The sequence below is a fragment of the Lepisma saccharinum genome, chromosome 13 (genome assembly GCF_977018435.1).
Source record: "Lepisma saccharinum chromosome 13, izLepSacc3.1, whole genome shotgun sequence".
NCBI lineage: Eukaryota > Metazoa > Arthropoda > Insecta > Zygentoma > Lepismatidae > Lepisma > Lepisma saccharinum.
This window is the reverse complement of record NC_139241.1, coordinates 79376693-79400206: the sequence shown is the minus strand read 5'-3', so window position 1 is coordinate 79400206 and position 23514 is coordinate 79376693. Positions and strand designations below refer to the sequence as shown.

The 23514-nt window shown below is 39.0% G+C and overlaps 1 protein-coding gene across 1 annotated transcript in view; it reads right to left on the bottom strand.

Annotated features, from left to right (window-relative positions):
- Positions 1-6669, bottom strand: part of LOC145997453 (multiple PDZ domain protein-like) — a 382394-nt gene extending 375725 nt beyond the window's left edge. Inside the window, exon 1 of the mRNA XM_083134520.1 lies at positions 6252-6669. Within this exon, the coding sequence (XP_082990646.1) occupies positions 6252-6645 (394 nt within the window). The 5' untranslated portion in view covers positions 6646-6669. The remainder of the gene's footprint in view (positions 1-6251) is intronic.
- Between the last annotated feature and the right edge of the window lie 16845 nt (positions 6670-23514).

The following is a 23514-nucleotide window of genomic DNA, read 5'->3' as shown; positions in this document are numbered from 1 at the left end:
CGTATTTTCGCTTTTAATTACATCTGAACTGAATCTACTTCTTATGTAGATGTCACTCTTGTTTCAAAGCACCTTTTCTAACCAGAAGTTGATTCATCTGTGTGCTATTGATCTGTGAGAAATATAATGTATCTAGACAATTAACAATTGAAGGAAACAATGTGAGTAAAAAAAAAGCTATTGAAACGGTTGGTAAGGACGTGAAAAAAGGCATTTTCACCCTTAAAAAAGGGCCAATTGAGCGATTTCTTAATTTTCTCGGTGATTTGGGACAATTTCTGAGGGAATCGTAATCGGGCGTTTTTTGCCTCCGGGGCTTTCTTCATGGAGAACATTTATGTCAGTGAGTGGTGGGATTGGGGCTATATATATATTAGATTTCATTTCAATTATAAATTTGTTACAATAAAAGTCTAGAGTTGTCGACTAAATTTTGAATAAGCCTGTAATACCTATATTACTAACAAATAATCGCAAATAACATGAAAATGACACACTTTCAGTTCAAAATCATTATATTAAAATTAATACTTGAGTACAAATAATAGCCAAATTTTAATCAATAACCAGTTCTCGAAGTGAGGGGGGTGGGGGGTGGGGCTAGCAAACGTTTCGCAAAGCATCGCCCCATCTCTCTCATTTCCCTCCAGCTAACTCCAAGGATGGTCAACAGATAACGAAAAACATTTGGTATTTAACTCAAGGGAAAATGTACAGAGTGTCCACATGAGACCTCCCTGATTTCAAATTATAATTGTGAGGAAACTCTTCGACATTGAGCATTGAGGTTTGCGACATCGTGTAAAGCAACTCTAAAACTTCTTGCTTCTTTAAACTTTAGTGCACTTCTCCTTTCGTAACGCTCAAAATGTCTAGCCGATACTCGATCTGGACCCACGTGCTCACTAGCAGGTCAGAGGTGACGAAGTTGATACGAAGTTGTCATACCAAGCCTCAATTGTCTTTACGTCTGGTGTCTCCCGTTCAAACGCACGTCTGAAAAGTATTTGGACTGAAATTGGCGATTTCATTTCCGCATACCATACCACACTGCGCTCTCTCTTGTGTTATCGCCATTGCTGCTAATTACTTTAAAAAAAAAGTTGCTTTACATGATGACACAAACCGCAAGGCTCTATATTGAATAGTTTTCTCAAAATTATAATTTGAAATCAGGTAGGTTTCATGTGGACACCCTGTATTTAATAGCATAAATATGGTGTATATGTCGAAATATGGTTGGAAACTATGGAAAATATGTGTAAAAATAACTAAAATACGAGTATTTCAAAATATGGAAAATAAAATTGGCATTTTTCGAGTTTACATACCACGATTCGCAAAGATAATAATAAACATTTATACCCAAATAGAGCACGTGGCCGCGGTGGCTCTGACTACCATGCTAAAGGTCCCGGGTTCGATCCCCGGCCGATTCAAATCCGGGAACTTTTCTAACGATGGAAGCGGCCCCGGCGCCCACCCAGCGTCGAATAATATGGGTACCTGGGGGAAACCCTGGGGGGTAAAGGCGGTCAGGGGCGTGATGCTGATCACATCACCCCCACTCACGACCGGATAAAGAAAGTGTGGGGCGTTATCCCCACACCCCCTATACGCGTTCATGGCGTGGTGCTAAGCACAGGGGAACATTTTACCTTTTTTTTTTACCTTTTTTACCCAAATAGAGCTTCATTGCCTAACGTTGCTAGATTACCAATCAATTAATTAAAAATTGCCGGAATATTTATTGGTAGAAATGGTAAGAAATGACACAATAAGAAATCAATTTACAAGAACTGAAGCTGTTTCACTAACAGTACACTATTTTTTTTTTAAAGAAATGGGTATTATGGGCAAGTTACTTTTAAGAATGGTATCCCTTGCTGGGCATTTATTACATTTTTCAAATATTACAGATCACACTGCCATCTCTACTTCTGTGGAGAAATGTGGTGAATGGTAGTATTATCGGAAAGGGGGGCCGGAAGAGAACATAGAGAGACTGTTCTACTTCTGGATGTTTGCCTGCAATCATCCGAGCTATTTCGGGGACTTGTTGGCTTAGAACCAAGGTCCTTTGGGGAAACCCCTGCCATCTTCGTTCGGCACGTACGCTGTTCCCCTCCTCCCTGCGTCTTTCTTTGCAGGAAATGTGGAGCGAAGAGTGATGCATTGTTTGGAATTCAACCAGACGGTCAACCGGGCAGATGAACAAGGCAAAATCAAGCGTTTTCTAGAAAACAGCTTTTTTTTTCGCAAGTGTTGCCAACCTTCAGAACCAGGTACCATAATTAGGCACAAAGTTTGATTTAGTTTTGGGGCTCATATTTTGCCCTGAATGAAGAGTCACTATATTCTGTGACGTGCAAAAGAGGACGTATATTTTCAGCAAAAAAAATAAACGAATTAAATATAGGGTGCCTACAAAACCCCTTACCTGATTACAAACGTTTGTATCTTCCGACGTTTTCAAGATAGAGAAGTGAAACATTTGGCAAACACGCACTAAGGCAACGACGAATGCACATTCTATTCACACGCATGCGCAGAAAGCAGTGCTGCCAACCTAAAGAAAATTACAACAAAAGTGCGGATAATTATTGACTGCACCTCGTATATCATAAAAATCACAGCCAGTATCCAAAAACTGAATATTTTTTATTTGTATTTTTTATTATTTTGCCTTTTTTCTGCCTCTTTACGTTAAACGCGAAGATTGTTTAGATAGAAGGGAAAAACGCCTCCCTGTACATTGCACCGTGATACGAACAAACATAAGAGGAGTGTATTGAGACAGGGCTCAACGCAACATCATGTAAAGTGGAGGTCATATGATCAGCACCACCCTCCGTCCGCCTATATCTCCTACCTCTCTCAGGTACCCAACAATGAAAGGTGGGGCTCCCCGATGGTGCAGTGGTATCTTCGTCGCCTTGTAATCAAGGGGTCCCGTGTTCAATTCCCGGTGGAGGCACATAGTGGTTCGTTTCCCACTTTAAACTGTAGGTCCAGTCCCGATTAGCCTTACTGTGCATAAAGTGGACTTAAAACAACAAATCAATCCAACATGTACCCAACAATGAGAGGTCGAATGATTCTTAGAGCTTCTTACACACGATGTTAACCGGATAAATTCCCACCTACAATCACTCACCCTGGGTATCGAACTTGTGCCACCCGCGTGACAGTCAGACATCGCGAAGGAACTAACATCCTTGTCTAGGATTCGAACCTAGTCTCCTTGCACTTGAAGCCAGATACTATAAAATGTATTTATTTTGAAAGCATAACCATTACGACATGGGAAAATAATGCTATTGGAGGCTTTGAAATATATATTTTCAGCAGGCACATAGTATAGGACTCGCGTACTTTCGACGTGGCCACGTCTTGTACGCTCGCATGCGTCACCATCGGCCACGTTGTGAACGCAATCACGTTATAGATGGGGTTCCTCAATGATCTTAATGACTTTGAAAATATCTGCATGTTGTATTGGATGAAGCGGAACAAGTATATAAGTTTGCTAATTTGAAAACTTTAGAAAATAACTCTATGTGTGTACTCTAATATTGTACAAATATTCAACACATTATTGTCTATTTTCATAATAAGAAACTGGGTAAATATTGCCCGTTTCAAAGTAGTTAGATATTTCATATAAACGAATTGAATAGCAACACTATATTGGAAAAGCAGTATTGACGTCTTTTGTTATTTTCACATTTGTAAACGTAATTGAAAAATAATTGTTTTCCGCCATTCCCATCAAAATCCTCCCTCTCCTCTGCTATAAATTCTGATGCTCATGTTTTGATATTCGAAAAATCTAGCATAATTCCCTTACAGTAGTTTTCGGGGTGAAAATAAACTTTATTTAAGTTCCCTAGCAATGTCCGCTTCCATGGAGAACAACAAGCACAGCAAGCTCTAAAGAATTGTTTATAATTATAAACATTTGATTAAAACAAGCACTATGTAGATATTTACGCATTGAGTATAACAATATACGTCTACGTAATTGTATCTGGACTGAATCTTCTTCTTATGTAGATGTCACCCTTGTTTGAGGCACCTTTTCAAAACCAGGAGTTCATTCATCTGTGTGTGATCTGTGAGAAAAATAATGTAGCTAGACAATTAAGAATTGAAGATATCAATGTGTGCTGCAAAAAAAGCCCGTGGAAACAGTTGCTAAGGACTTGAAAAAAGGGCATTTCCACCCTTAAAAAAGGGCAAAGTGAGCGATTTCTTAATTTTCTCGGCCTTTTGGGACAATTTCATGGGGGGGGGGGGGTCGCAATCGGGTGTTTTTCGTCTCCGGGGCTTCCTTCATGGAGAACATGTATGTCAGTGAGTGGTGGGATTGGATATACACTCATCACTCAACTCTGAAGTAACCATTTACTACCTATACAAAAATGTGCTAACTAAAACTAACTAACTCTCTAGCCTTCTTAAACCCGAAGGTTCATGGCTGCAGCAACACAGGCCTTCCATCTGTCCTTATCCTGAGCAAGATCTATATACTCTTTTCCATCCCTACCGATTTCCTTTAGGTCCATCTCAACGTTATCCCTCCATATTCATCTTGGCCTTCCCACAGGTCTCTTACCATCAGGTTTCCCAACAAGAATCCTGTAAACTCCTTTTCCCTCTCCCATTCGTGCCACATGGCCTACCCACCTAATTCTTCTTGATTTAATCATTCTAATAATATCTGGACATGAATACAAATTATGTAGTTCTAAATTATGTAACCTTCTCCACTCACCTGTCTCCTCATCCCCTTTAGTTCCAAATATTTTCCTAAGGATCTTATTTTCAAATACTCTCAATTTATGTTCCTCTTTCAATGTAAGGGACCAAGTTTCGCATCCATATAATAATACACACAAAATTACTGTTTTGTATATTTTAACTTTTAGTGTCTTAGATATTGAACGACAAGACAAAAGTTTATGAAGAGAAAAGTAACATGCATTTCTTGAATTAAGCCTGCTTTTTATTTCCTTTTTAATATCATTTTCATTTGTTAGTATTACTCCTAAGTACTTCAATTTGGAAACTGGTTCAAACGAGTTGTTATCAATAATTAGATTTTGATTATTACCTAACACTTGGTTTCGGCCTGTAAGCATATATTTACTTTTATCTTTACTAACTTCCAAACCTATCTCTTTAGCTGCTTTGAAAAATATTTTAACATTATTCTTAAAAATGTGCAGTCATCGAATTGAATATTCATACGAGTATACACTGTACATGTCAGCATTAAGTGCAATAAATTACAAATGCTTGCTGCTGGTGAATTTTTCATACAGGCTCACATGGAAGGCGCATCTATTATTTAGTTCCGTAGTGGAAAACTAGATTCTATGTTCATGTTCTTCAAACTAGTGATTGTTTCCGGAGACAAAAGCGGACGAATTTAAATTAACTCGGGGTGTAAGGGGCAACCCTTCCCGAAGACATCCAAATGTCAAGCTCTCTTCCATGTAGTACACTCTGGACTGTACTTTGCAGACTAGCGAGGCTCTGGCGTCGGGACTCCCAGCCAAAATAATCCTGTGTGGGGCTCTTGTTGTGTCGCCCCTGTATGTTTGTGACTGTATGTTTATTTCTGAAACGAACCTTCAGAAATAAATGAAACCTTTCATACAGAAGTGACAGGACAAAACGCATAAGTCACTCGGGTGGGGCAATTTCTCAATATCGTGCATGATGTTGCCTCGATCTGTTGGTAGCGCATGAACATGCTTGTCACTTCGGTGTTAAACCAGAAACTTATCGCCTGCCTCATGTCCCTGTCGCTTTAGTCTGAGAGATACCTAAGTTCTGAGGTACTAACCTGTAAAGCTGAAACAGTACCTTTATGCACCTGTCGTGTTCATCTATCCATCCAAGTCAACTAACTGTATGTCAGAAAATACAACAGCCGCATGGACCAAGCACTGCTTAACAAATACTTGAAAAATGAAAGGGACATAATAGATAGGAGTAATTGAGAGATAACTTATTGAAATCTTCGATCTCCGAGCAGGTAAGAGGCTTCCACTCGGTTCTGCAAACTTATCAAGTGCATGGTCCTCGGTAGCGGTGAGTGCACATCCACTGGGGATATTTAATCATGCCACCTGAAGGTGCAAAGTCCGGGACACTCATGTAAAAAACAGCGACGGGAAATGATCTAAATATGAGTATAGAACTTGGAAACTATACATTACAAAAACAGCATGCATTCTTACCTTTATCTCTAGGTCTTCTCCTTTTCACCTTCTCGGCAGATCTCTTCCGTTTTTTCCTGTTGCGGACATCCGAGTCATCTTCCTGAATGGGCGGAACATATAAGTATCCATTACCACACGGTCTTCCAACGGGAGATGGCATCCGCGGTACGTACAAGGAACCTTTCCCTCGTCGTGGACACTCCAGCATGTTCCTGCTCGGAACAACACGAATTTGCGGACCTAAATGCGGAGCCGAGGACGAATGCTCCAGAGGTGCTGGAGCTACCTGGAAGGTCGATCTTGTGAGACTCCACTTACGCCCTCTAGGATCAACCGGAGAAGGACTCAGGTGCACTTCGATAACGCACTCGTCCAAAGGGGCGCAGTACCACGGGACCTCGTCCTGCTTCATAGTCGCGTGTTCGTATCGCTCGCACAGTCGTGAACCTAGTGTTACATCCGGATGTTCCTTAGCCTTTGGACAAGCCCCACTTGGAAACTGGCCCAGTAAAATGGAGGCTCGTTTCTTTTTAATGTTTCTTCCTTCTTCTTCTTGGCACCGTCTCCGCATGCCTGGAATTAGCCTCAGTCAGCGTGGTAAACAGATTTTCCTCCCAAGTAAACAATCAATCGTGACCATATTGACTCAGCACCACTGCACCAGAAGCTGCTGTTCCAACAAACGTTCCCTCTTCCACATCTTACCATATGGAAGTTCCGTTGAATCGTATGATACCCTTGAACTTCAACGGCTACGAAAAACGTCAAGAAACTTGTAAACAAACTCTGAATGACCCTGAAGGTTCTTAAGGGGATCTTACATCGCGGTAAAGATAGCATTTTCATCCTGTGTAAGCTTACAGGGAAACTTTTTGTCACAATTATCTCGAGAACCAGTCGACAGAACAATTTCAAATTTTACATGAGTATTGATAATGGATATTTCTAGAGAACTGTAGAGTATGATTTCTCTAAAGGAAATCTTGTTGTATCAGTACAACAATTGGTCTGCCCCATCATGATATCCACTTGACATGTTCTAAGTTATTTGGGAGGTTCCCGACTTTTGATTCACCCTGTATGTATGGATTCATATGATTGAAGAGGTCTTGGCGAGATAGTACCAAGCCACATTTATTTCACCACGCTCTTGTAACATATTTCAAATGAAATGACATCAAAAGCCAATTACAGACATCATCCAGACCGATTTTTCTGATGGATTAAGAAAGTTCAGGTGAGGACAAAATGTGTAGATTTATTTGATCTTTCAAGTCTGTGTTTCTCAAACTAACTAACTCTCTAGCCTTCTTAAACCCGAAGGTTTATGGCTGCAGCAACACAAGCCTTTCATCTGTCCCTATCCTGGGCAAGATCAATCCTTACCGATTTCCTTTAGATCCGTCTCAACGTTATCCCTCCATCTTCGTCCTGGTCCTCCCACAGGTCACGTGTACGAAAATGTGACTTGGCGCTATCTCCCCTTTAATATTACTTTTAAGTACACTTATTCTAACACTAGGTTTCGGCAGAGCACCTCTTCTCTCGTCGTCAGGCGAACATATTTCTGTTTTCCGGTGGTTGGGTTCGAACCTACGACATATCTGTGATGTTACTACAAACTGAGCTGACCAACTAACCAATACGGGGAGGGAAGCGTAAAGTTAAAATAAGTATAGTTAGAAAGGACTAGACAATATCCAATTAACATTACATGCTAATAATGATACCATTGTCACTAAAATTATGAGAATTATTACTCAAGTTTGTCTTACACTAAATTTTATGTGCCGTTGCCTTAACGTTTCTTTTCTGCTTGTACTAAACAAGTGTTTTGTTCTTTTGTGTAGGATACATGGCATCTTGAGTGAAGTGGGCTGCTTGTATGGTAAGTCCTCTGTATTGTATTATTGTTTATTCTTATTTCTTGATTCTGTTCAAAAAATGTGTCCCGCTTGGAGGACAAAACCAGTTTTTGACACTTACACTTACCGGCGCATTCATTAGTGTATTTATATTTCAAAAGTGCGCACTAAGGCAAAGGTAAGGTAAAATTACTCCATGCACATAGCAGAGGGTGGGGACGTGGATGTAGGCCCTCGCATATTCACAATCTAGGCCTTTTGTGGAGATGATGTGACCCCGTCGTCTATTTCAGCATATCATTACTCATCCTCATTTTCACGATTAGCCAAAAGTGGCAGAAAGGCGATATAAAATGTTTTCATTTTTTAATAGATACTTTTGGTCTTCATCTTATTTACAATTTGCATCAAAAGTTCAATTTGAACTCGATAAATCCTTTAGACTTGATGGTTCCTATTGTTGGGTATACCTGCTGTGAGCTTTAAGAAACTTATGATGTGTATTAGATCTTCACATTTATAAAGCAATCAATTTATTAATCAATAATTGTATGTATAGGGTTAGCCTAAAACAGATAGTTTAAATGCTTTATAAATTCTGCCCCCTCGGGTCAAGAAATGGCAACCCACAAGATGGTATTTTTGAGAAAAAGGCGATTGAATATTTGGGAAATTCATTAATTTCACAGATATCTTTTAAATGTCTTAAACCACCCACAGGGCAGTCAATCTACGATTGGAAAAATAAATTTAAGGAAACTGGTTGTCTGTGCAAGGGAGAACTGAACTCTCTGTCGTGTTTCAAAAGGGTCAAACATAGAACACTAACACTTGTAACTTACCACAGTGGTAACTATGATGGGTAGTGCCAATGTGATCAAGAAATAAAAAAAAACCAACAGCAATGCCACCCCCTCCCCTTACGGTTTCGCCACTGGCCAAGATGTTTATCCTCGTTTGGTAACGTGGAAAACAACGTGTGTTTAAGTAAATACGTACTAATCCGATTCATCTTCACTCACTAACCTATCTATATATAACAATTACAAGAGGTAAGGAAAAACAAATCATATCACCTTCTCCTCCTCCATACACACGTATTCTAACTGGATGTCGAAAATATCTTTGTTATGAAAAGAAATTGTCGAAATGCCAAAGGGAACTCGCATCATCATTTTTTTACTTTTAGATTTAAAGTCTGAATGACCCTCTTGGTGCATCTATCTATTATCAAAAATGTTCATTTAACTTTGGAAAAGTACTAGGTTCATTTCTCCAAAAGTAGGCAGAAATTACTTCCCTTCCCCAACGGGGTCTTACAAATCAGTCGTATTTAGCAACATTTCTCTGAAGGTGGCAACTGTGTCAACACCGCGAAAGTTCCCTCGTCGTGCCAGGCGAAGTCGGGCTTATGGGCTAACCCCGCCCCCTGCTACTTTGTTCTCGGCTCATGGTGGAAATGTTCCTCGCTGAGACTTCTTCAACCCTCTGCACGTGTGTCAACTTGGTTAGGCCAGCTCTTGGGCGGCACGGACTGTTGCCTCGCGAGTGTACGGACGAAACAGCTGGCGATGCAGTGAGGAGGTTGGGGCGGTCGTGACATCAGCTTGACCGATTGCAAGATTCGAATCTCCTTGTCTGTAAACTATCAATGTATTCAATTAACAATACTTGGCAAGGTATGCGTTTCTTCTGAGGGTAGTGCCATGGCACGGCGGCTCTAACCCTTGAGCCGCCACTGACTTACCAATGCAAACTTCAGGACGTACTCTTCAAACCATGTAAGTATTTCAGCCCTATTATTAAAACTCTTCTTTCTGTAAAGCTTTGAAAGTGTCTATTTCTTTTAGGCTCACCATTTATAATTGTAACAGTACCATGCACGATTCCATTGTAGGCACAATGAAATATTCAGCCTTTCCCCTCTTTGTCGGAAACAAGAACAAGAATGGAAATAACTTTTCTCTTTTCTGGGATAGAGAGATGCTAGAGACACCATTAACACAATGCGCCACTTAATCTTCAAATCTCAAAACGGAATAGAACGACAAGAATAAGATGCACCGGGAAACAAGATAAGAAGGAACTGCAAGAAGCTATTACACCGCAAGGAAAGCTCTCTTGGAACTTGTTCCGCTGTGATCTTGCATCTCACCTTCTTCTCAGAGAGACAAGATTCAAGGCAAGGACATCTCGCGACAGGTGATCTCCCCGGAGACCCAGCTTCGGAGACGGTGGGATTTCAGATGGGGAAGGTTTTGCTCCTACCTGCGCGTGTCAAGCGTCCCACTGCGATCTGAATCAGGCGGGAGCAAACGCAGACATGTCGGCGGAGGCAGGGTTTCTTAGAGAGATAGACATAGACTATGACTCGACTTGTTATGGTATCGTTTCGGTTCTTTTTTTTTTGTCTCTGTCTCTTTACAAGTTTGTCTCCTTCTTTTGTTCTAGTATCGTTTCACTCCTGGTCTCGGTTCGGTTATAGTTCTCATTTCGTTCTTATTTTCTATTCTAATACCGTTACTCCTTTTCTTATTTTAGTACAGCTCCTCTTTTCGTGTTCTAGTACTGTTCTTATTCTCTTGTTCTAGTACCGTTTCCCCTTTTGCCTTTCGTTTGTTCTAGTACAGTTCCCCTTCTCTTGTTCAAGTATCATTCCTTTTCTCTTGTTCTAATTCCGGTCGTCTTCTCTTCATTTAGTGCCGTTCTTCTTCTCTTGTAATATTAGCGTTATTTTTTTCTTACCAATTAACGCCCATTCTTTTATTTTAGTACAGTTCGCCTTCTCTTGATCTAGTCCCGTTTGTTCTTTTCTTCTAGTACCGTTCCTATTTATCTTATTCTAGAGTCGTTTCCCTTCTTTTCTTAAACTACACAGTCCGTCCAGTAGGAAAGGTGACGGATTTATTTGCCACGGAACCACCAGTGCCATCTATGGAGAAGTATATGTACTACGTAGCGACACATTTCGACTTTTTTCCGGCAAAGTTGCAAAGCACTAGCGTCGACGGTCGACGCATACGGATCTTGTGACTGACAGTACCTGCTGAACGTCGGTCGGAAACGGAGCGATGTGCCAACATTAAATTCTGTTTCACATTGGGTAAAAGTGCAACAGAGAGGATTCAAATGATTCAAACTGTTTACGGTAGTGAGGCATTGAGTCGTAAGAACGTGTTTAAGTGGTATGCAAGATTTCGTGATGGTCCAGGGTCCAGGCTCTCCAAAACCGAAGAGAAGAGCCGAATCAAAATCCTGCTCACGGTTTTCTTCGATTCCAAAGGCATCATCCACAAGGAATTCACTCCAGACGGTCACACTGTGAAGGCTGAGTATTACGTGGATATTTTGCATCGTCTATTGGCCAGGATTCGTAGAGTTCGGCCTGAATATCGGGAACAGGACTCATGGTCTCTGTTTCACGACAATGCACCCGTGCACAAGAGCAGGTTCGTACGCCAGGGTTTGGCCAAAAAAGGGACAGTGGAGCTCAATCACCCCCATATCCAGATTTAGCTCCATGCGACTTCTGGCTATTTCCAAAACTGAAATTGGCGTTGAAAGGAAGGCGTTTCTACACCATTCCAGAGATCCAAAAGACTTCGACCGCGATTTTGGAGGCAATTCCGAAACAGGAGTACCAAGACTGCTTCACAAAGTTCTACAACAGCTTCAGTGCATGTATTGACTCACGAGGTATAAACGTTATTGTAAACTACCAGTTCACAACGTCTTGTCTTTCATTTCTCATTAGTCACCTTTCCCACTGGACGGACTGTGTATCATTCCCTATCTCTTGTTCTAGTACCGTTCATCTTTTCTTGTATCTATTACCTCCTCTTATCGTGTGTTAGTACAGTTCGCCTCCGCTTGTTCTGGTACATTTCCTGTTCTCTTCTCTAGTACCATTCACCTTCTTTTTCTGGCAACGCCTCCTTCGCTTCTTCTATTACAGTTTCCTTTGCTTGTTTCCTGTACAGTTCCTCTTCTCATTTCATCAACATTCTTCTGGTTCTTTAGTTGTTCTGGTATTGCTTCCCTTCCTATCTGGTTGTCTATTTACCTCTCGTTCGCATTCTTGTCTCACTTTCGTTGTAGATTTCGTCTGGTCCTTCTTCTCTAGTTGTAGTATCGGCATGGTTCTGGTGTCACTATCATCGCGAATACTCTACAGAGAGAGAAAGAGAGAGAGGGGTAAATAAACTAAAATACGTTAATACAGGTACGAGTCAGTGCACTTTATCGCCTGAACTCTGCTGCCGACCTCAGTGGCTGAGTGGTTACCACAGCGTGCTACGACACCAGGGGTCCCGGGTTCCGATTCCGTCCTGGGCATGAGTGTTGTTTGTGAGTGTCCCTTCATTATATCATCACTCATCCTTATCTTCGCGATTAGCCCAATGTGGCGGTTTATCAGGTTTATCTTTGGTAATATCAACGAAGCAATCAATGAATCGCCATGACGTCACAAGATTTGACGGGACTGGAACAGAGAAACTAACGAAAGAGGATGAAATGATTTTTAATCAGGTTTCCACGTGATTATCAGTGTTGGCACATCCTGGAATTTTACTGCATTTTTGCTAAAAAAAGCTAAACGACTGCAGCGAATTCAAAATGCCTGCATTCGTTTCGTTCTCGATCTAAAATATTCAGAGCATTTGACATCGTACTTTGCGAAGGTCGAGTGGCTTAAATTAAGCGACAAACGTAATTTTCATAAGTTAATTTTACTGTACAAAATCCTCCAATTAAAAGACCCGAAATATCTCTATAACCGATTTCAACATCTTTCCGACTTTCACAGCCACAACACCAGATCGCGCGAAAGGTCTCTGCTGTCCATTCCACTCCACAAATCCAACTTTTATGCAAATTCTTTTACTGTTACCTCAGCAGGCCTTTGGAACAAGTTGCCACCTGAAATTCATGTCTCTTCCTCAATTGTGACGTTCAAAAAATTGTTAAAGTTACACATATTATACAATGAAAATTAAATGTTTGATTTCCCTAATAATGTGGCGGATGCAGAGAATGATAGAAGGACGTAAGGCACAAAAATGATTTAGCGTAATAGTTAAGATGAATTATCGTCAAAGTATACCGTTTTGGACTGTGTTTTAAGTATGTGTAATATTGGACTGTGCTTAAGTAAGTGTAGTGTTATGTATTTGCTTGTACGTGTGTAAGGGCAAAAGTATGTATGTGTGTGTGTGAGAGTGTGTGCCCGTATCTATAGGTTAGATTACCTTTCTTATATGTAATTTCTCTTTGTATTTTTTATTTCTCTGTAATTTTTATATATTTTTTCTTTCTTTTTTCAATATTTTAATTATTTCATATTCAATTTTTTTGTAAACATGGTCAAGTGGAAGAAAAGGCTACACAGCCTTAACTTCGCCATGTAAAAGAATATGAAATAAATAAATAAATAAAAATACTTTCGGAAAGGGTTGACAATGTAGCTTATCCTTTTGAAGTATTTTTGTACCTCAGTGCAAGCTAAGAGAAAGGTGTAGACATTTCCATGGCCTCATCGGAAGGTACCGTAGGGCCTGAAGCCCATATATTCTTCTAAGCTTTAATTACGACCGTAAGAAGATGGTCGAAAAGAGAGCGGCAGTTTCTTTACCGTCCGCAACGAAACACAAAACCATTTTCCCCTCACATAATTTCTCCTTTGTCGAGACAAAAGCCGGCAGCTCTGGCGATATTTCCATAAATTGAAATCCTCTTATCTACCGAAACGACCGGTTGCCATGGAAACCTTACAAGGTTTTCTCCTCTTTTTTTTTCAGAAATATATTTTCCGTCAAGAAACAAATTAGGTTCTTATTTGGAAGTAAATCAGTGACTGCTTCCATAATGCAAAACTGATTGTTCTTGGCTTTTGTATCTCTTTACATTTCTCTAAACGTAAAGAGGATCAAACTTTTTTAATGAGGTTTCCACGTGATTATCAGTGTTGCCACATGCTGGAGTTTGTATTTTTACTAAAAAAAATGTTTTTGGTAAAGAGTTGAGTCCAAAGCTTGGCACTAGCTAGAGGCCCCGGGAAAAATAAAAATCATTGTTTGTGTGCGTTTTTTTACGATTTTATACGATTCTGCACACCGAACCCAAAACGTGTCAATTAACACATATATTTTGATTTCAATAACACCTTACGTGTTAAACGTGCATAAACTACATATGATGCAGCTTTTAGTGTGTCAAAATACACATAGGAATGCATTAAAGTGTATTTTTATGAAATGAAATTCAGTGAGATGCACTAAAATGTATCAATTTGGAAAATCAGACAAGATCATTTCGAAGATAACAAAATTACACATTTAGCTGTGTCAATTGATGCATTATAAGTGAAAGTTTGTTATGTTTGAAATGATCTTGGCTGATCTTCCAAATTGATGCATTTAGTGCATCACAGGGAACTTCCTCTGATAATAATACCCTTTAATACATATCTATGTGTATTTTGACACACTAAAAGCTGCATCATTTGTAGTTTATGCACGTTAACGTGTTATTGAAATAAAAATATATGTGTCAATTTGCACGTTTTGGGTTTTGTGTGTGACATTTTTGACATACTTAAAAATATCCAAATTACTGAAATCACATTCTAAACGAAGTACTGCATAAAAGTCGTATTCAAATACTTGAATCAAAAATAATATGCACTATTCGTTTAATTATAGATGGGTTTCATGTGACATCAGGATGGGCACAGCCGCCACGTTTGCGGCCAATTTTGTTTGTCGTGTGAAAGGAAATATCGTGAAATTACATGAGCTTCTGTTTGAAACACAGAATACTGCACAATGTACCATCGTAAACAAGGTTCAAACCTCCCCACCCCCCCCCGGCCTGCTTGAATTCTGTATGGTTACAAGAACTGACTTCCATCAGGCTGCTCGATCCCAAAATGCAACAGTTTGTGACGTAGGTGAAACACACCTATATAATGAATTCATGAAGTGAAAGTATAACTTTATATGAAACCACTGGCGTACGCAGGATTTTATTTCGGGGGGAGGGGTGGAATTTAAAAGATGGATATGGCATGGCTTCATTATATTTCGTAACCGCAATTACCCTTTGATTTAAAAGTTGTTCGAAGACAAAATTGTAATAGGAAGTCATTTTAAGGGGAATTAGCATTTATCACTTTGCTTCAACCGAATTATTTACAGCTTTCATTTGAAAATTTTGATTTTAATAAATTTCGGTGGGGCTGTAGCTCCATCAGCCCCTCCCATACGTACGCCATGGTATGAAACTATGTAAATTCACTACAATGAAAAGGCAACAAAGGAGAATTGGATATGATTAAAAATTGATAGGTAAAATAATAGTTTGATATTGAACACGCGCACTTTTGTACTTAAATGTAATCAATGTTGCAGTAGTGGTACATCAGGAATGAAGAAAGACTGTAATTTTGAAATTGTTATTTGCCGCCCATAATTATTGGTTTTAACCGTCAATATTTTCTTATTGCTCTTGAGTAATAATGTTAAATATATAAATTAATTGTAATAATATTTGAAGAGCTTGGGTGTAAAGCATGGTTGGTGACATTTTGGTAATTTTTGAGTTACAAAGCAAAATGTTCCATCCTTCAATTTTTGAGTGAAATTTCCATGTCACAATTTGCATTGGAATCACTGAAGCCTTCTGAAATTGGTAAACACAAAAACAATTTATCTACAATATAATTTCTAATACCCTTTTTTCTTAATGAACTCAGAATTGACCAACGTGTATGTCACTTACAATTTTTTACAGCCAAGCCCTTCTTATATTGTGGTTATGTAGGACAGCTATACTTTAGACTAAGGAACAAAAATTTCTTAGTTTTCAGATATCTGGAAAATTTTGGCTCTAGCCCCCCCCCCCCTTTATATTGTATGCCCAGGCACCCACCTAGGTCCAGCCCGGCATGTAAGCATACGTGTAACTTTTCTACAAACAATAAATAATAATAATAAGCTGAGTGTGTCTCTAATGGTAAGTGAATATAAGATGACAGTACTTGTTTTCGATTCAATATCCGCATCATCCCTTTCCTGGTGCACCCCCAGAAAAGCTCCTGTCACCACCCATGCATCTAAAGACAGTTGCAAACACATCGCAAATTTCCAATCCAAATCCTCGGAAGATATTGAAATTTCTCCCTAATGTTGATTTTTTCTGGAAAAAGAGAGAGAGAGGGAGGGAGAATCAGTAATCAATGTTTGAAACTGAAACTAATTATAAGTTTCGAAAATGACTTGCGAGTTGAATTGGAAAGATTTGTTAGGTTGACATTTCATAAAAGCTGAAGACCAAGGGGAAACTTTGTTTGTACATTTTAATTGACATTTTCCCAGCTAAGTTGGCAACTTTCTCTGAGACACTGAAATAAATTAGATTCTCATCAGAAGAGAAGCGTCTTTTATCATGGAGCTTCTTTGCAGATCAACTTTTCAGTTCCTGGGCTAATTAAACTCTTTTGTCGCACAATAGATGGCAGTGCGGTGATTATTAATGAATTTGCCAACACCTTTTGTTGTGATTCACGTTAATAGCTTCTGTTTCTTCCGTAAAATCTCGTTTCATTCCTTTTCCTTTAATTTTTCTGATTAGTATTTACTTCAAGGTTTTTTTATTTCACACTTTGGATCTGTCTTTATATTTGCCGGTGTGGAATTACTCGATTACTCTTTTAAATATTGCCATTCAATTCTACCCTAGGTGAGAGAGTTAATGTGGTCTCTGACCCCCTCCCCCATTCCCAAACCTCATAAACTGTCAGTTCCTGACCAATATTTCCGTAATTAACGTCATAAGCGGATAATCTTTTTTTTTGGTCTCGTTCCTCATGAGATGGGCTTCAATAAAGGTTCTGCTTGATTTTTCGCTAATGTCGGTGGTTTTGCCATAATTAAAAAAAATGAAAGAATGTAATCCTTCTAGTACTTCATAAAAGTTTCTACCTTGATACTACAGTGCGTCCATTTCGATCTTCAGCCGAGAGATCGGGAGAAGCGTGGCAGGCGGCGCTGGGGGAGATGCCGACATTTGCGGCCTGTAATGCCCGCTTATTTTTATGGACATATATAAAAAAAGGTAAAGTGTTCCCCTGTGCATAGCACCACGCCATGAAGGCGTATAGGGGGTGTGGGGGTAACGCCCCACACTTTCTTGATCCGGTCGTGAGTGGGGGTGATGTGATCAGCATCACGCCCCTGACCGCCTTTACCCCCCAGGGTTTCCCCCAGGTACCCATGTTATTCGACGCTGGGTGGGCGCCGGGGCCGCTTCCACCGTTAGAAAAGTTCCCGGATTTGAACCGGCCGGGGATCGAACCCGGGACCTTTAGCATGGTAGTCAGACGTGTTACCGACTGAGCCACCGCGGCCAGTGCAAAACGAGCACTAACCTGTGTTATAATTTATCATCTGTAATTCATCGAAGTTCTGCCCTTATATACACAAAAAATACGCTTTAGAAACGATGTTAAGAGCCACAGATAATAAAACATTTTAATCATAATTTTGACCAGTAACGTCCTGCTTAAGTTTATATCCTTGAAACAGTCTTGTGTCGATTGGGATCGTTTGGAGGTTTCGAATGTGCAACACTGTATCAAGATTACGCTGTAGACGAAACCGTTAAAAGTCAATGGTGTTCGTGAGCTTCCTTGCAATCCGAAATCTCCGAGCTCGAGTTTTTTGTTCCTTCGCGACAGAGCTGTGAATGTAGTGGCTAGCAGATGTAAACCAAGAGCGTGTTAATTTCGTACTGTGCGCAAGAGTGTTATTATTGGTATGTGTATTGTGTCAGTGAGAGGATTGGAATGCCAGCCGCAAGGTTCACGTTACGAGGGGCTGATATGTTCTCGGCCCGACCCAGAAGGACTTTAGCTACAGGCACGAAAGTTTCAGGCTATTCAACGTATTCTCCCCGAAAGTCTACACACTTGGCACTTGGTGGATATCAGTTTGAAGAACTCTTATAACACAGGTTAGTGCTCGTTTTGCAATATTTATATAAATGTCTGCATATGTCCATAAAAATAAGCGGGCATTACAGGCCGCAAATGTCGGCATCTCCGCCAGCGCCGCCCGCCACGATTCTCCCGATCTCTCGGCTGAAGATCGAAATGGACGCACGGTATTTCGCTATGTAATAACAGAATTGCCTATGAGACCGAACATTTGAATAACCCTGAAATTTCTAATAGCTGGAATGTAAACATCAGTTTCATGTACGTTAATTCAAAACAATTTTGCTTAATTTCTGTTAGACTTCTACTTTTGAAATATAGCAATTTGTCTATTAAAATATGTTATAATGCAGTACATAATCTACCCTATCCTAACCTAACCTAAATCTAACATAACTCTAGTTCCCATTAGCGTCCCATTTTAAAATTTTCTATATATGGTAATGAATGGGTGTCCGGTAAAAATGGCAAAGGAAAAAAATGGGAAAAGTAAAAATGGCAAACGGAAAAAATGGCAAAATTAAAAATCAATGCGCACTGAACAAGCTTTATAATAAACTCGGGTATGCATATTCATACACGAGATTCGCAGGATTCATTCATTAAAAAATATTCGGCCAATCACATTTGTCACGTACACATGTCATTGCTTTGGCATAAATTCCTAAATATTAATGAACTGATAACGAATGCACATCATCTCTGTTACTTATTCCTTTATCGAGAAGCGAACAAAAGCAACCAACACTCGGAAACCACAGACAAAAAAACTTTCCTTTGTCAAACTCATACATTATTATCTTCACTTGCTCAAACCTTCCTCTGATTGGCTGTTCCACAGAATCCAGTCGAGGAAAGCCAGTTGCAATTAGAACATGACCTATTCCTCAAACCAGTCAAGTAGCCAGCCCGGCGGCCATGATTTCCACCCAGCAAGTTCAGCGCCTACTGGAAATCCAGTTCTGTGTGAATCGGCCCCTTCATACATTTGACGAAAGTCGAATCTGAGGAAGAAGAAGAAAAAAGGAGGGTCATGTGGGTTGGTTTTTGCGTGGCTTACTCCGTAACGTATCTCGGACGTAACCGAGTACGTCACGAGATTGGCAGTCTTCACAGTTTGCTTGGGTCTCAGCTTCTACTTCCTCGTAGAGCTCCGACACAGTAAATAGTCCCTAACGAACCTACACAAGTTATGTTAAAGAAACAGCGAAATGATTTTAAAAAAGTATAAAAGATTACCTACACATGGAAACAGATCTTCATATGAGATCGTTGAATGTAGGCATTCGCTGTTTACTGTTCACGGCTGACGGGAGAGCAGTTGGGGTGGGGTGGGGTACCTGAGGAGAAACAAACACAATCGCTTGCAAGGGAGGAAGGACGAAAATTTGTTTGTTGTGAAGCAGTTGACCGACCATCTGGCGCGCAGGCGAGCGAAGAAAGCAAACATGAATTATCGTTCTTTTAACACGTAACGAATTTTTCATGGATAGTAAATCCGTAATTTGATGACAAAAGATTCTCAAACATTCATGAAATGGAAGATAGTAAACACAGCCGCGCTTTCATGTCTTGAATCTTGGATATATCATTATGTGGGAGAGGCAGGTAGGGGAAAAGGCTCTCTCTCTCTCTCTCTCTCTCTTTAATCTTCCATAAAGAGCAATGAAAGAAAAATCGAAAACTGTTCCTGTTTTGTACCTACAGTTCCTAAATAGAAATTACAATTTTTGTAACTATAATTGGCGTACGCAGAATTTTGTCGCGAGGTGTTTCAAGTTTGTTAAGATTTTAGTATTTATAGTAATAATAACAATACATTGTTTTTTGATTGATTGATTGATTTGCTTTATTTTACTTGGCCTTTTGTGCCACTTTTGGCTAATGTGGTGATGATATGATGAATGAACATTCACATACAGTGGCGCAGGAACGGGGAGGGGGGGTACAGGGGTACATTGTACCCCCAAATTTTTAAAGGGGGTACTGTACCCTAGTAAATCGAGTTGTAGCCCCTTTTGGTAATTTTACAGCAGACGGAAGGTACTATTTCAATTCACCCAATAAAAAAGTGTATATTGTTTATAATTTATGAGCATTATCTTTCTTACCATAGAAATTCAATCCATTGCAAACTTATTCTACTACATTGTGCTTGCTACTAGTTAGTTCATTGACCTGTGTTGTTGGTAACCTCCTTAAGGAGATGAAAATTGTTTAAAATGTGTGTGGAACGATGGAACCATATTTGCTCTCAGAAAATCATGCTGCAGACGAATGCTAAAGAAGTGGTCTCGTCGATTCGAAGATAAGATACAAATATTCATCAGAAGAGTATATGACTGACTCCATTTTCTTTTGAATGTTTAAAATGTAATTTTTCGAAACGAAATATTTACACAAACGAGACGAGACACGACAGACCAACTTGTAGGGTACAATGTACTCCTGTACCTCACCCATATTTTTCATAACTTTGTAAGATGGTGTACGGAAAACTATACTTAAACCTATATTTTAAGATATTTTTTTGGAAATAGAGTCCCGATTAGCCTATTTGAGCATGAAGTGAATCTAGAATAAGTTTTAATAACTTCAGAGTGGAAACCGAAACAAAAATAAGCACAAACAAGAACGAGAAGGACCTCACCACACAGGAGATGAGATGAGGCTGTGACAATTCTCGACTCATCGCATAGCGATATCACTCCTAGGTGAAATTAAATTTTTCCTAGACATTTAAACAGGATGCAACTTTATCAGGGGGACTTATTTTTACCTATGTATTAGGGTATACTTATAATTGGATATTAATTGCTTATAATCTAATTGTGATATCGAATGCAACACAAACACAAAGCCATTTTAAGTTAAACCCTAAAGTCAAACTAGATGAATGAACGACATAAATGAGATTCACTGCAGGTTCTATTGGTATATTTTGGATTGGATGGATTCACAAGGTGTTTGATTCATTTATTTTATTTATTTTACTTCGCATTTCTGTCACTTTTGGCTAATCGCGAAGATGAGGATGAGTGATGATATGATGAAATTGATATACACTCACAAATAACATCCATGCCCAGGCCGGGATTCAAACCTGGGTCCTCTGACGTCATAGCGCGCTATTCTAACCCCCATCGTCACGGAGGCCGGCGAGGTGGGAATGCGTTTTGGATTTTCTCTGTAGATGCGAAAATCTTTAACTGTGACGCGCACATGCTTTTGCTTACATTAAAGTTTACCTTTTCACATAAACGAGAAATTGACATGTCACCCAAAAAAACACGCATGCACCTGCATTTAATACCATTACATACGAAAATAAACCTTGGCCTGCTCTTCATATTGTCCACCAAGGATTGAAAAGAAGAAAAAACTCTTGAGCAAATAACTTTCCTAGTTTCCTCTGAGATCTGAAGGATTTCAGTTTTGTATATGTAATGATAAAGTGCTTGTAGAGTGTCATTAGGTACAGCTAATTGTAATTATATAAGAAATAAATGCTTTGTCAAATGTTTCACAAATATTTCAAACTTAGACTTCTTACGAGTTGATCGGGAACCATCTCAACTCGAGTTTTATTTTCTTTTTTAATACAACGCCCTGTAGGTGTCTGAGAAAATACCAAATACATGGCTTCTAATAGGCATTGGATGTGGTACACATCTGCCATAAATTGTTTAAGATATTTTTATGCGTAGCTATGGCACTTTAAAATTAGAATGAAAAGAACTGAAGTGGAACTCCATAAGTATTATATATTTAATAATGTAATTTCTATATCCATTGGGTGGGAGATGATTATTTCTGGTTGGGGTGGCCCAAGATCCTCCTCATCCCCTTTAATTTCAACCTGCATTAAAATGAATAGATGTATCTTTGTTCGCAATTTTCACAGTTAAAACTCCTGATTTTCCGTTCCGTTAAATTAAAACAAACCCCGAACGAGGTCCAGAGCTTTATATGTTTCAGAATTTTTATCTGGTTTTAAAATCTGTTTTTTTTTTAAATTCTAAGAAAACAAAGAAAAAAATATTTATGCAAAATATGCATTAAATAACACGAATGTGTGTGTTGTTCTAAAATATAATATTTCACATTATACTTAGATATCAAGGACGTATTTAACGGGGGGTTCCTGATCCCCCTCCCAGAAAGACTTACCAAGTAGTAAAAGTAAATAATCAAAATATTGTTTAGATTTTGTTCGATGATTATTTCCGCTGAACTTATTGGAAGGCAAGGAATTTGACGCATACAGCTTTGAAGGGTTCCAAACATTTATGGACACTACTAATATCATCCATAAAATATTAATCAGGAACTTTACTTTTCATTAATTGGATCCAACTCCTTTTTGGATATTTAATAAATATTCAATTATTTTTCTATTTGACATTAAATTCCTTGCCAGGGCAGTTGTTTTTATGCAAATCTTGTCGATCTTAACTATACGTAAGCTAGATAATGAATACGTGCTGTTATATCTATATTATTTTACTATATTTTACCTATTCATGTAATAATAATAATTCATTATTAATTAATTTACATATTTAATTAATATTTTAATTTAATTAAATATAATAATAATTATTATTATTGTGACACTTGGTTTGAAGTAGTATGTGTGTGTGCGTGTGTATATATATATATATATATATATATATATATATATATATATATATGGGGGAGGGTGAATATTGTACCCCCCCAAATGCAAAACGTTCCTGCGCCACTGCTCACATACAACGATACCCAGGCTAGGATTCGAACCCGGGACCCCTGGCGTCGTAGCGCGATGTGTTAACCACTCCGCCACGGGAGCCGGCAATACATTCTTTTTATTATAACATTTATTAACAATAGTAATCTAATAATATGAACTGTTTATATTTTCGTGTGATACTAGTTAGTTTAAAACAGAGCACGAATTAAACATTTCTTCAGTTTGCCCAGTCAGTGATCACAACAGGTTCATTGAATGGACAGTGTTCCATAAGATATACACATATCATTCTGATCATGTACAATTAACTACACGTATGCTAAAATTGTAGTTCTACAACTTTGCTTTTACAACGAACAACGCTCACACTGGAAGAGCAAAGTTGTGCGCTACTGAATTAGTAGTCTTTCTGTATTATTTTCTGCAGATAAAGTTTATTTCGTGGTGAAGAGTAATGAATGGGATGATGAGAACAGACATTGCCATCTACATCGCAGGGAACGGAGTAGACTGGTTTTTCTCGAGGTACATTTATTTTTCTTGCTTAAGTAACAGTTTCTTATGTAGATATACCGGGTGGGCCAGACTCAATTAGGCAGCTTTTGATTAGATGTTATTTTTATTTTTTCTTCATTTTATTTTTATTGACAAATGTTAACAATTCCAACAGCTACAAAATTGTTACAA